General features: G+C 46.1%; 1 protein-coding gene across 1 annotated transcript in view; it reads right to left on the reverse strand.

Moving 5' to 3' along the window:
* The window catches only part of spns2 (SPNS lysolipid transporter 2, sphingosine-1-phosphate), a 58,297-nt gene extending 49,813 nt beyond the window's left edge, over positions 1-8,484 (reverse strand). Inside the window, exon 1 of the mRNA XM_076020107.1 lies at positions 7,973-8,484. Coding sequence (XP_075876222.1) covers positions 7,973-8,213 — 241 coding nt within the window. The 5' untranslated portion in view covers positions 8,214-8,484. The remainder of the gene's footprint in view (positions 1-7,972) is intronic.
* Positions 8,485-13,011: the final 4,527 nt, after the last annotated feature.

Consider the following 13,011-nt stretch of genomic DNA (forward strand, 5'->3'; position numbering starts at 1 on the left):
CTGCTTGCATGCTCGTTACGCCACGTTTTGTTATGCCCAAGTGATGCTCAGCAGCGGATTGAAGAGTTCACCGAAAACATTTCTAAAAATTAGAAAAAAAGAATATTGTCGATCAGGTTTGCCTCATAAAATGTTGAAATGCTGTCTATTAAAATCAGTTTAATGGGTAACTAGTGAAACCATTACATTTTAATTTATTGAATTATTCTTATTTTCTTTAGATTTTAGTCCACAGCTTTTTCTTTTTAAGGCATTTCTTAGAATCCTTTGTTTAGCTGAAAAATTATGTCTTTTGTCTTTCATTCCTGGCTGAGCTGTTTCTTAAATAGTTGCAGGTGGGTGATGCGGTGTGTGTTGTCCTTGTGACGCACCTCAGCTGCACAACAGCCGAAAACCAACTGCACATCCCCACAGGAATTCAGATCTCAGTGTGAACCTTCCGCAGCACAGAAACAAACACGGCCGTACTGCTATGCGTGCATGTGTGTGTGTGTGTGTGTGTTTGTGTATGTGTAAGCCCACCTCTAACCCTCAGCTTTAACAGAAATTCTTTGACAGAGGTCAGCGCCCCTGTTCTACCCGGCAACGCAGTTAAGGCAAAAAGCAAACACAGTAATGAAAATCCTGCTGCAATCCCGTCTGGCGCTGACAACATGACAGATATCCACAAATGAAATAAAAAAGCACACACACACACAGGCGCAAGATCTCATCCTGATTGGTGGATATTAGAGATTGCATAATCCTTCTGCCAGGCTCCATTATTTACTATATCACATGCAAATGGGGAAAAGTATTGGATTTTCCCTCCAGGGAGTTGGGGTTTAAACACGGGGCTGCTGTAAATAAGCCCTTCTAAATATTATTCTAGCAGCAGCGACAGCCTCCAGGAACCGAGAGCTAATAACACTGCCTATAACTGCAGTTCCGTCCTCGCAACTGCTGGCTGTATCTGCAGCTGCCTGCCGGTCAATATTGGATCCTAGTTCTCAGAAGAACAACGTGTTGTTGTTGTTGTTGTTGTCTGGGAAGAAATGATTTTTGATTTCAGGACAATATGAATTCATCACTTGAGAAATATTCCTGGTTGCTGGTATGTTTCTCTTAATTTGAGGTTTTTTTTTTTTGTCCGAACTGTTGGTGGTGTGTTGAGATATAAGCTGCAGTCTGAGGAGTGAAAAAACAACATATTTTGTGTTTTTTGAAGCGCGTGGAGGCGGGATGATGGACAACATTGGTCTTTATTTGTTTATTCTTACGTCATATTCATGGAGCCAAGGCAAATACATCAGTGCTTTGGTTTCAGCTGTGTTGCTCAATGCTTTCCTGCCCTTCTAATCAGCACAGGTGGAATGCGGGGAGGGAGGGAAACAAATGATTTTCCTATCGCATTATTTAAACTGGGATGAGCTGGTATTCGACAGCTTGTCAAACACAGCCGAGGCTTCAGCGCCTCGCCCTTTGCACCCCCCTAACGTGGCTGTCTTAACCAAGAGATGAAATTATTTTTGTTTGGGTTTTTTTAGGCATTTTTCTACAGGTACACATCTCAGTAACCTGGAAAAAGTCCTGGATGGAGACTGGCTCCGGCCGTCCTCATGACTCACTCCGAGATGTTTTGAACACGCCTAACAGATACCGTGTTTATCTCGGGGGTGGTTCACCCAACACAAACTCGGAGGTGGTGAACACCGGAGAGCGTGAACGCCCCGTCCTTCCGTCCACACACTCCACTCCTCTGGTGAGAGGGGGGGAGGGAGAGAGAGGAGAGGGTGGAGGAAGTGTAAGGTCAGCAATTATGGGACCACCGTTACCTCCAAGTTTCCAGCATGGCTTTGAGTGGGCTCTGTTGTCTCCGACAGGTTGACTCATCGAGCTGCTGGAAGTTCATGATAAGAGCCTGTGGAGGGTTTCAGTGATAAGGGGAGGCACTGTATGTTGAAACTGACATGTGACTCCTCACTCCATATGTGTCATACACATGCTTTTCCTTTTGGCTAACTTTACTGTCAAAGCTAGGCTTTCCAAGTTTAGAAAATTGGGCATTAAATCTTTGGTGGCAGAAAATGTGCAGAACACAAATCCAACTGTTAACTGTAATGTCGAATAAGGGGAACCTTTTTTGGAAAAACTCGTAATAATAATATATTTTCTTTTAAGTTAGCATCATTTTCAGTGTAATGTTGAATGCCTAAGCCGCAGCATCCGAGGCAGTTATTGCAACAATGGAATCTAGTTTTCATCCTTTTCAAGTTTGTCAAATTGTGTTTCCCTGCAACTGCTGCACTCACTGCAACACCAAAATGACATTAAAGAACGCTCATTTCATTGGAAGAGCTGGTAGTTAAGAAAGAAAACACAACAATGTGCCACATCACAACCTCAGATGCCTCCATGAGAACTGGATTACTCTTGCAGGTAATGTGCACTCAAAGGGCTATATTGGAATACTGTCTCAATCAAATCATTGACCTTAACCATGGAGTATGATGTGAGCAAGACATGCTGGATGATGGTATGTCTAAATGCGGACCCTTAATAAGAGCAGCTGTTGCCACGGCAACAACTCGTGGACATACAAATAAACAACAAACAACAAAACACCGCCGGTGTCATGCGGTGTGGTGCGCTACATGCTCCTGTATACGAAGTGTGTATTCCTCACACCGACCCTCCACTGGTCCAAGCAAGCGAGTAAGCAAGAGAGCAGGACGGGGTTATAAATAACCTGCGTCAGAATGCAACACATGTAACGACCCCACGGCTGCGATGACTGATGGGAGCCGAGGTTGGGGTGGCGCCGAAATAACAGCTGTATGAAGGTGACAAGTCAACGAGTTCTGACCAAGTGGCCAAAATGCGGGCCGCGGCGGAAGGTGGCGGGGAGGCGAGGGGGCTGCGAGCGAAGTGTGTCGGCCCTGACGGCTGAAATCTGGGGTAGCCACATAAAAGGGTCTCTTCTGGCAGAGGAGGGAGCTGTGTCTAATTCCGCCAGTTACTATTACAGACGCGGAGTGAATGTGAGCCTAAAGAACACACAGGCTGCTTCCTCGCGGCGGTGGGAACGGCGGGCCGGGATATAAACATAAAGAGATTAGCCGGGACGGATCGGCGAGGGGGGAAACCCCTCCGCAACCCTCCATTTGGTCGCGTATCAAGTGATTGCAGTGATGTTTTTGCTACCGGTGAAAAAATAGAGAGAGCAAGATTGGAAGTAAGCTGTTGGGGGTGGGGGGGTGGGGGGGCAGACAAATTAGCGGTCTTTGGTGATGTTGCGAGCTGCTCGGTGTAGCGGCTCTAATTTGAAGCAGATCCACATCAGATGGGGGCGAGGAGGGTGGCGGCAACAGTAAAAAGCAAATTACTCGAGGCTGCAAGTGTTGTTTGGGCCATTTTATATTGCAAGCGTCATAAAACAGGCAGGCGGACGGAGGCAGCAGCAAGCGATGACTAAACCTCGGAGCAAGCCGAGCTCGGCCCACGCAGCCTCTGTATCGGGGAGACACCTCGTCGCCCGCCATTGGACGGACTTGTAGCACCAATGGGGACATTAAGAAACTTGGTTTTGTTTCTTTCTCCTCCCCAGACAGACGGACAGAGAACACTTCTCACTTCTCTTCCCCACTCGGCAGAACTGAAAGCGATGCGCCTTCTCGTACTTTTGAGCACTAACAGGACGCGGCGGGCGCCGCATTCTCCCAGCGATTACGGGGGAATGCCTCGGGCTGATGCTAATGACTAGTTTAGAGAAGAAGAAAAAAGGGAAGTGGACAAAACTGTCAGGACCGAATCCTGCCCATCCGGTCTGTCAGACGGGACAGACTGAGGTAAGAGGATTATTAGCTCCACAGTCATCTGCGCTTATATGCAAGATGCCAAAAGTTCACGTGCCAGTCTTTGCGCTCCTCCAATGGGACGAGGCCCTGGTTTTAGGCCCCCCCCCCCCCACCACAGAATGACAGCTTGACAGAGTCAACTCTCATGGTGGGGGAGGGGTGGTGGAGAAGGGGGGCGGAGGGGTAATCTGCATCACCCCACACTACTCTGCGGATTAGGCTGCAGCCCCTTCGCAAGGTGGGAAGCGGGTGACTCTAGGTGCACGCAGGGAGTGGGGGGGGGCATCCGGGGTTAACGTGCACAATGGCGGACTCTAAGTGTGGCGCGCCCGGCTCACACGTCCCTCAAATTTCGTGGATAAAAAAAAAAAAAAAGGAAAAGAGAAGCCAACGACTTAATCCCTGCTGGTGGTAAGCTGCGGAGGAGCTTGGACTGTCTGCTGGGGGAGACTGCAGAGGGACCGACAATGGGATTTAAGGTTGCAAAGCCACTTCAAATTAAATTAATCAAAGTGGCCCTCTGAAGAAACCTCGACGTCTCTGTGCACTCTGGATTAAATGGCTGCTCCTTCAAGGCCACCAGAGTGACCCAAGTGGGTGGTGGTGGGGTACATGTCGTAACTCTTCCAGCTCTTCTCTGACCTACAATCCAATCACCCCCCCCAAACCCACCACACCAGGACACCCTCCAGGAGTCAGACGCCCCCACCCCCACCCCCAACCTCCCCTCCACGCCTCCTTCTCTGCCTCGTCTGCATCGCAGTCGTAAAGGATAAATAAATGAATGAATGAATGAACGAATGAATAGCAGGCGGCAGCCTCTAGGGGAGCAGCCCAGGTCAGGGCAGAGCCACCGGCTGAACAGCTGAGCCTGGCGTCCCGCTTGCCCACAGCGCAGCGCCGTCTTCCCTCCGGCAGCCCTTCACACTGACGGGGCTCGCCTCCGCGCCTCCTCACGCTCGGGCTTCGACTTCACATTGCTCGCTCTTCGCCGGCTTTGCAGCGCGGAAACAATGCTCCCTCACTGAATGCAAAAACTGTCATTCACCCAATCAGAGTTTATTAGCTTGGGGAGGAACGGCCCAGAGGAGAAGTTTGTCCTTGATTTCCATTGCTTTTGTGTGAGCAAAATGAGTCACAAAGCTCGTGCAGCTCTGTTTTTCAACTTTTAACTGTAACCCCCTCAACACCCCAACCTCCATCTAAATCTGCATATGCACATTTCAGCCTTGCATCTTCAAGCGTTCAGGGAGCAGTCAAGAGAGCGTACACAGCAGCTTCTCCTGAGGAGTAGTAGTAGTAGTAGTGGTGCAGCTCCTCTTATGCTTTGTGACAATGGGGAGAGAGCAACAGAGAGATCTAAGTCTTCGACTGCCCCCCCCTGCCCCCTCTCCATCATTGTTGCGGAGCAGAATAGCTCCGGTGTCCAGAATGGTCACCCTGTGTCCCAGCCACAATGCCTCAGTGACGGACACAGACTGCAGTAACGGGCTGCTGGTACAAAGACCTTGCTTGACGTGGTGCGTACAGGCTGTGGATTCTCTCCTCTCTCCTCTGACTGACTGGCACTGCAGCAGCCAGTCAGCCAGTCAGCCAGTCAGCCAGTCAGCCAGTCAGCCCCTCCCCTCACAGTTCCCCTCACTCATTCAGCCCCTCTCGAAATGCTCCGCTGAATCTTTTTTAATGTGTGTGTGAACATGTGTTTTCTGTGAGCGCGCACTCATGCTTGTAACGTTGCACTGTGACAGGTTTGCCCGGCCGGCATAAAGGTGCGATTGTCTGGCCGATGGTGATGCGTGGAAAGATTTACAGAAAGAAAATGTTGAGGAAAACACAAACGGGTAAAAGGTGGAAGCAGCAGAGAATGAAAGTCAATAAGGTGACAAAAGCACATTGTCTGCGTGGCGTTGCGGCCCAGCCTGCAAGCAGCTCAGAGGAAGAAGAAGAAAAAAAAAAACGCCTGCAACACACACGCTGCCTCCATCACTTAATTACCACCGCAGAGTGGCTCACACAGCGGGAGATGATGAGGAAAAAAACGCTTGAAGAGGGAGAGAGGGAAGCGGAAGAGAGAGGCGAGAATGGCGCATCATCGCCCTCGAGCTGCGCGCGCGTGTGTGAGTGTGTGTTTGCGTCGCATACACAAGGTAGCTGGTCCGCGGTGGTGGGCTTTAAAGGACCCCTTTGCACCATTCGAGCGCAGCCTCGCCCCCCTGAGAGGGTTTGCCCGAGCTGCTGCAGCTCCCCCCACCCCCTCCTCCACCGCTGCCTCCCTCCCCTGCACCTCCATCATCCTGCGCTCCCATCCCACCTCTCTACTACAACTCCCTCCCTCCACCACATGCGGTGGAGGCGGAGGGTTTTCTGACATGAGGGGGGCTCGGTGCGGATCGTAGCCGGATGGAGCCGGGAGAGAGCAGACAAATTGTAGTTGGATCCCTCCCAACCAGCTTTGTTTTTTTTTGTTAGTGTTTTTTTTTTTTCTCTCTCTGATCCAAGCGCGAGGAAGTGTCAGTAGACAGGGGTACAAACTGCTGGACCGGACTGACTCACCCACGGCAGAGGATGTGGCTGTTTAGTCTCATTTGCAGTGACTGAGTGGCGTGCGGCGATGCTGAGATGAGACGCTGCACATCGATACATTCCTGGCGCGGCTGCAGCTCAAGCGGGCGAAGCCGCTTTACGCCGTGATGATCAGTCAGACGCCCCCGGGGCTTTGTGGCTTGTTTTGAATTTACAATTGACACCCCTGAAGGACCCGAAGCCAAGGGCATGCTGCCACTTATGTACAAACTGTTCTGTTGACTTAAGCGCTCCTCCACTCCGCCAGCGGCTATAGATTGAACTGATTGTGTGCTTTTTCGAGGTTTTTAGCAAACAATGTGCGGCAAAAAGAATGTGTGTGGATTTATTTTTTTCAGTGTACTTCTGCTGTGGGAATACAAGACAAAGATCCAGCAGTGATCACTTCTCTTTGAAGCTCTCCCCACCAACATACTTCCTTCCATTCTCCATGTTGCAGCATTATTTTAACCCATTCAGCACCACAGTTCAATGTCCAATCCAGATAAGCAGTGTAAACACCCAAATCCAGTTTTCAAATATAGGTTAAGCCAAGATAAGATTAAAATGATGACTACATCAAATGGAATTATTAAAAATTGTTTGCAGCCTTTGGCAAAAACGGGAATGCTTTGCCAAAAATCTAGCATCAACAAATTGACACTGAAGCAAAATGAATGAGCATTTGACAACTGAACAGCAAAAAGACAGCTTCATTAAAATTTCCATTTATCTCTAAATAACGAGATAAATGAAAATTAAATAAATGACAAATGATAAATTAGATAATTAAAAATCTATATTTGATTAGCCTGAAGTCTTTTGTTTCTCAGAGACACTTCACAGACACTTTTGACACCTGGTCAGAAGCCAGTGCTGGAGGCACAATCAGCTCCACGGGAACACAGTGAATGAGACAAACTACGGTATGGTCTACGGACGAAGGCATTCTGGTGCAGGTTGATGCCTCACGCCGCATGTGCTCGACACAGCATCCACAGATCCGCCGGCAGCATCCTCTAGCATGGTGATCATCATCATCATTATCATACTGATCATCCTGATCATCATCATCATCATCATCATCATCATCACCCAGGAATTGAGAGCGACTAAAACATTTTTTATTCCCGCTGAGACAAAGCTCTGAGTCTGATCTGAAAAAAATGAGCACGCGGTTGAAACAGCGTCAAAAAAAGCACGCGGTCGGTTTTGCAGATGAGTTGACTGATCGATGCGCAGTTGTGCTAACAGGGCTGGCGATGTGCGATCAAAAATGTCATTTTCTGCTCCAACATAGAGGCCGTGCAGTTTAGGTTGATCGTAAACTACAGCGCGCCCGCAGTCCATGGAAACACATTTTCCAGCCCTGCGGTTGAAATAGATCGTCCACTTCATCCATTGTTCCGCCCGCCTCAGCTGAGGTGAGCTGCCGGCTCCGGCCAGCGCACGACCAATTAGCGCCTTATCGCTCCCGGCCGCTCAGTGGAGACCGATACGCACAATCGCCCCGCTTACAAGACAGACACAGAGCAGGAGAAATAAGGAGGGTTGGAAAGAATCAGGGTTCTTACCGGCGACGGTGTATCTATCCATGTAGTTGAGGACGTTCCCAAAACTGAGGATCCCCGCCGCGGTCGTCGGCGAGTGACATCTGAGCAGCGCGGCGCGGAATTTGTGGCCCGGCTTGCAGGGGTGGAGGTCCGGGTTGGGCTTCAGCGCCGGGCTCATGCTGCCCGACAGCGTGTGCACCTCGTCCGAAGTGCTGCTGCTGCTGCAGCCTTCCATCTCGCATCCATCGCTCTCCACGCACATTTTCTGGCACGGGCGCTCCAGCGCAGGGAGAGACAAGAAGCAGAGGAAGGGAAAAGGAAGGAAAAAAAGAAGACAGAGAAGACAGGGGTCGCGAAAACTGGTTTGGTTCAAGGAGCGGCGACTCGGCGGCGGCGCGTGCGACTCTGGTGAGGTTTAACTGCGGTGGGTTCGCTGTCGTGGACGTTGAAGAGTAGGAGCGACTCCGGTCCGGGTCATGTTTTTGTGGCAGTGCGCGCTGACGGACGGACAGTTGTGCGCTCCTCAGTAATAAGTGAGGAGCAAGCGCTCTAGTGGAGGGGGCGTGTCCTGCTTGCAAAACTCCTCCTACAACTGGAGTCGCACCTGACGCTGCTGGAGATGCCGGAGAAATGCAACCTGGTGGTGATAAAACGACGGATGGCTTTTTGCATGTTGCGAGTGTTGCCCAGTCTTTGGGTTTCCACTATGAAGTTCAATAAACTGTTAGAGAGCATGAAGTTGATAAAATTAGACCATAAATGTATTACCCAGACAACATTTAGAAATGAAGCAAAGTATGGAAGCCCACTTTTTTTTATCTCATAATTATGACTTTATCTCATAATTTCGACTTTTTTAAAATCTCATAATTATGACTTTTCATCTTATAATTTTGACTTTTTATCTCATAATTTCGATTTTTTTTTTTTATTATTATTATTATTTATTTATCATACAATGTTTCAACAGCTCAAGCAGGCATTCTCGCTGTTGTTCAAGAGGGCACAAGTCTTTAGTAGGTTTTAATTAGTCTAGGCCAATCAGAGTGGTAACACAAGATCATTATTAGACAGTCTGGGGACTTTAGATTAGAGGGGGGGTTCCTAACACAGATGTCTCGGTGTCTGGCTTGGCACTGTTTTTACATTGATAAATCAATCTACAAATCAATTTCGAAGTGATATCTTGCACATTGACAAATGAAATATTGTCTTTTTAAGTTCCCCTGTAATATCCTATGTCTATGTACATAGCAGTGTTAAATATGTTATAAAATAACATGTCTCTACTCTGTCAATACATGCCCAAGAAATATTTGTGCTTTTTTTCAACCTTTGTGATGTCACCGACAGCACTGACACCTCTGCCAGGATAGCGACAACACCTCCAGCCAGTTGTCTGTTCCACCTTCTTAGACTGGCATGTCACCTTCCAAAACAAAAGGAATATTTTAATCTGAATTAACACTCTTGGAAAATGTAATTAGGGCCAAATTTATGTCTTCTGGAGTCATTGATGTTTTTTGGTCTTGCCGAGTGATTCATAGTGCGAAGCAGCACCACTGAGGTCAGAATGAAACAAAGATACGGAAATATGTAAAACGACCCTTGGAGATAACAAGGGAACTGTGAACATTGTTTCCAACTTCTTGAACATGTTGTTGGGACGAGGTGAACATTCCACCGTAAGATTGTTTCTGTTGGAGGTGCCACTGCTCCAGCGAGGAACAACAACGAGGGGTTGCGGTGATTCATAAAAGCTGCAGGCAAAATAAGGCTGTCAGCCAGCACAACACTGAGAAAAGCACATTAGAGACTGATAAAAACAAAGCAATCCATGACCTCCTCCATCTCCCAAACCTTCAGAGGAAACAACGATTTTCAGTTTTAACAAAGGGAAGAAGTGGCAGTACTCACTGCAGAGATGATTTGTTTATCAGGTTTTCAAAGGAATCCAGGGAAGCATTTACATAAAATGACATCAAGTGACGGGTGTGAGTTCTAAAGTAGATTTTGATCCTGTGACAAAAAAAACAATCACTGAGAGAAAAAAGAGTACTCGCTGTAGGGTAATGTGGATACAGATGTGTTCAGGCACGTTAGAAGCAACTACAAGCAGGATCAACGTGGTCTGGCGCTACACTGGCCTACAAATGTTTAATTCCCATACCCTTAACTTCACAATGTTTTCAAAATGTATCAATCATCATTTATCATGAATGAATAATATGTGTATGCAGTGTGTGACGGGTCACAAGGTTTTTGACTTCAAAGTAGAAGATCAATTGATTCAAATAAGAAGATTTGTCTAAGACATGAGCTAAAGTCTGTCACTTTAGCTCATGTCCACTTTTTCACTACTGGAAGATCTGTGAAGTCATTTTTATTAGTTATTGTTGTACTGTTATTGTTTTTGGGGTTTTTTTGTTTCTGAGAAAATAGTAATATCACTGTTGCTATTGGCTTCTCGGGTATATGTAATAAATTATATATAAAAGCTTAAAAAAATGAAACAAAATATCTGTGTGGTGTATAAATTGAACAACTGGGACTTCCAGTTGTCCGTGTGTGTGTGTGTGTGTGTGTGTGTGTGTGTGTGTGTGTGTGTGTGTGTGTGTTTTTAGTGCATGCTTGCATGCTTAAGCAGACACTTTCCTGTTTGATCTGAAATTCCCACACATGCACAAGGTCAACCTACATAACCTGCATGTGACACAATCATCTTTGAGCGTCTGTAGATTCCTGAGGAGGAAACTGCATGAAAGAAAATGGGAAGGAGAAATTACGTGTCCTCATTCGAAGGCCTGAAACTCAACCCCCTCGCCTCCCCACACACCCACACCTCGGAAGACCAAAGAATGTGATATGATCATATTCAACCATCTGGTTTTTCCCAAACAGGAAGTTGTAGCAACTGTTGCTGAATTGAAAATGAAATCACATTTGAAAATGTTCAATTGAAAAGAATATGAAGGGGAAAATATAATAAGTCACATTATTTTTTTTATGCTTTATCTACATGTGCATCAGCACACAGGTGAACATCTAATGACATTTTTGCTGACATTAGGTTACACTATAGGTCCAATGTGAGCATCTCAGGGAATAAGGCAATATTATGAATACAGTTGTGTTTTTAATAGTTTATTGTCATTGACCGCAAGTGTTATTTTCTGCCTTACAAGACATTCACACATTTGACAGTAGATCCACTTTGAAAGGGTCTGTCTGCAGTGTTGCCTTATTTTTACATAAGCCCTCAATGCAACCTTCAGCATTTTAATACATGACATAATTTCTAAACATAAATATTGGCTTCATGGTACTTTTTATACTTCTGGTTGCACATCGTTTACTTGTTTACCCTTACTTTTTACTTATTCTGTTTGTTTTTTTGTTTCTTTTTTAACCTAAGTAGTCGTATAGAGAAAAAAACAGAGTCAAATTCTTTGTTTGGCATGTACAAACTTGGTTAATAAAACTGATTCTGATTCTGATTCTGATTAATGAGATTCTGAACGTGGATGAAGGTTTTAGGGATGACACCATAGTTGAGTGTTTTCAGCTGGACTGGTAAGTAACTAAGTAACTAACTAAAACTGAAAAGCAATCTGCTCTGGTCCAAAATATCATCTTGTCTAAAGGGTTCAGCAAGATTTTTTTTTTTTAAGAATTAAATTAAAACAAAATAGCTGATTTATCAAAAACACATTTGCAGCCCAAGAGCAACCAGACAGTCAAGCTGAGGTCAAAACCACATGGAGCACTTATGCGACTCCTACTATGGGCATTCCTGGTTACAATGTAGATGCAGCGGAGAAGGGGGAAAAATTCATCTGGTTCACTTCAAGAATGATGAATGCAATGCGTTTGGCACAGTCGCGACGGTTTAGGCGGTTTCTGTGCTCGTTGTGTGACGGACATGGCTGTTCCTATCTTCCCAAGAATGTCTGGCAGAGGAGACGGAGGAAGCCTTGGATAGGAGACTTTGTCCTCCTCGGCTTTGGCTGCGACTCCAAAGTGGTGGCAACGGCGGTTCGAGCCACGTCGGTGACGGTAACTGCCTCCGGACGCGGCGTGCCGTGAGTTTTTGTCTGATGTGAGATATCGTGAAGCTTTCACGCCTCAAAGTCTTTCCATCGGCAGACTGTTATAAATGAGAATCAGCTGCTTTTCAATTTGGTTGGACAGAGTCCAGTCCTGCATGCAGATGAGTGTTTCTCTGCCATCTGCGTTCTGCCTGAGTGGAACCAACAACGTCCAGCTTGTTGTTCGATGCCATTGTGCGCGCGCAGCTCACTGCCAGGAGCGGGATGCCAGAGCGTGCAGGCCGGCACGATCACGGGAAGAAGAAGTATGGGAGAAGAGGAAAACGTGTGAGAAAGAAAAGCGGACACCCAGAGGGCAGCATGAGTGAAAGCTGGGGAGTTGGGGAGATATAAGTTACGTGTAACGTTATTATGTCATTTAATTACAAAATAAAGTTAATTGAAGTCAGTTATATTACTGGAAAAATGAGCAATTAACTTAAAGTTACTTGTGGAATTATTCATAATTGCAATATTAATCACATCTGACCAATTCTATTTAAAAAAAAAAAAAAAAAAGGTTGGATTTTATGTTTAATCATTTTATTTTTTGTTGCTTTGCGTGGCTTGGCACGAGCACTATCCACTTTTGTATCTCCACAGACAAAAGTTTGGTACTACTCGGATGCTTCTAGTTGGTTCTCCTGTCAAGTTCCGAATTGCGGCGCACTTTGCTGAATGCTAAATACTGGCAGGTAAAGAAGAGAGAAGATCTATTCAAAATGTTGAAAAATATTCAAAATGTAATTAAATGTAATTAGTTACATTACTCCGTAAAGTAAAGTAATTGAAATAGTTACACTACTATAACGTTTTTTTTTATTACGGTAAGTTGTAATTATTGTAACCAATTATATTTGTGAAAGGTGGGCATCACAAGTGGGCTTTCCTGACCTGTTTGATTTTTCTGGAACCTTCTGGAAACAAAAATAAGAAAACGCAGAGTACAGAAAAACTTTTTTTTTTATTATT

The sequence above is a fragment of the Nelusetta ayraudi genome, unplaced genomic scaffold (genome assembly GCF_046127955.1).
Source record: "Nelusetta ayraudi isolate G7.1 ecotype Tasmania unplaced genomic scaffold, CSIRO-AGI_Nayr_v1 ptg000011l, whole genome shotgun sequence".
NCBI classification, from domain to species: domain Eukaryota; kingdom Metazoa; phylum Chordata; class Actinopteri; order Tetraodontiformes; family Monacanthidae; genus Nelusetta; species Nelusetta ayraudi.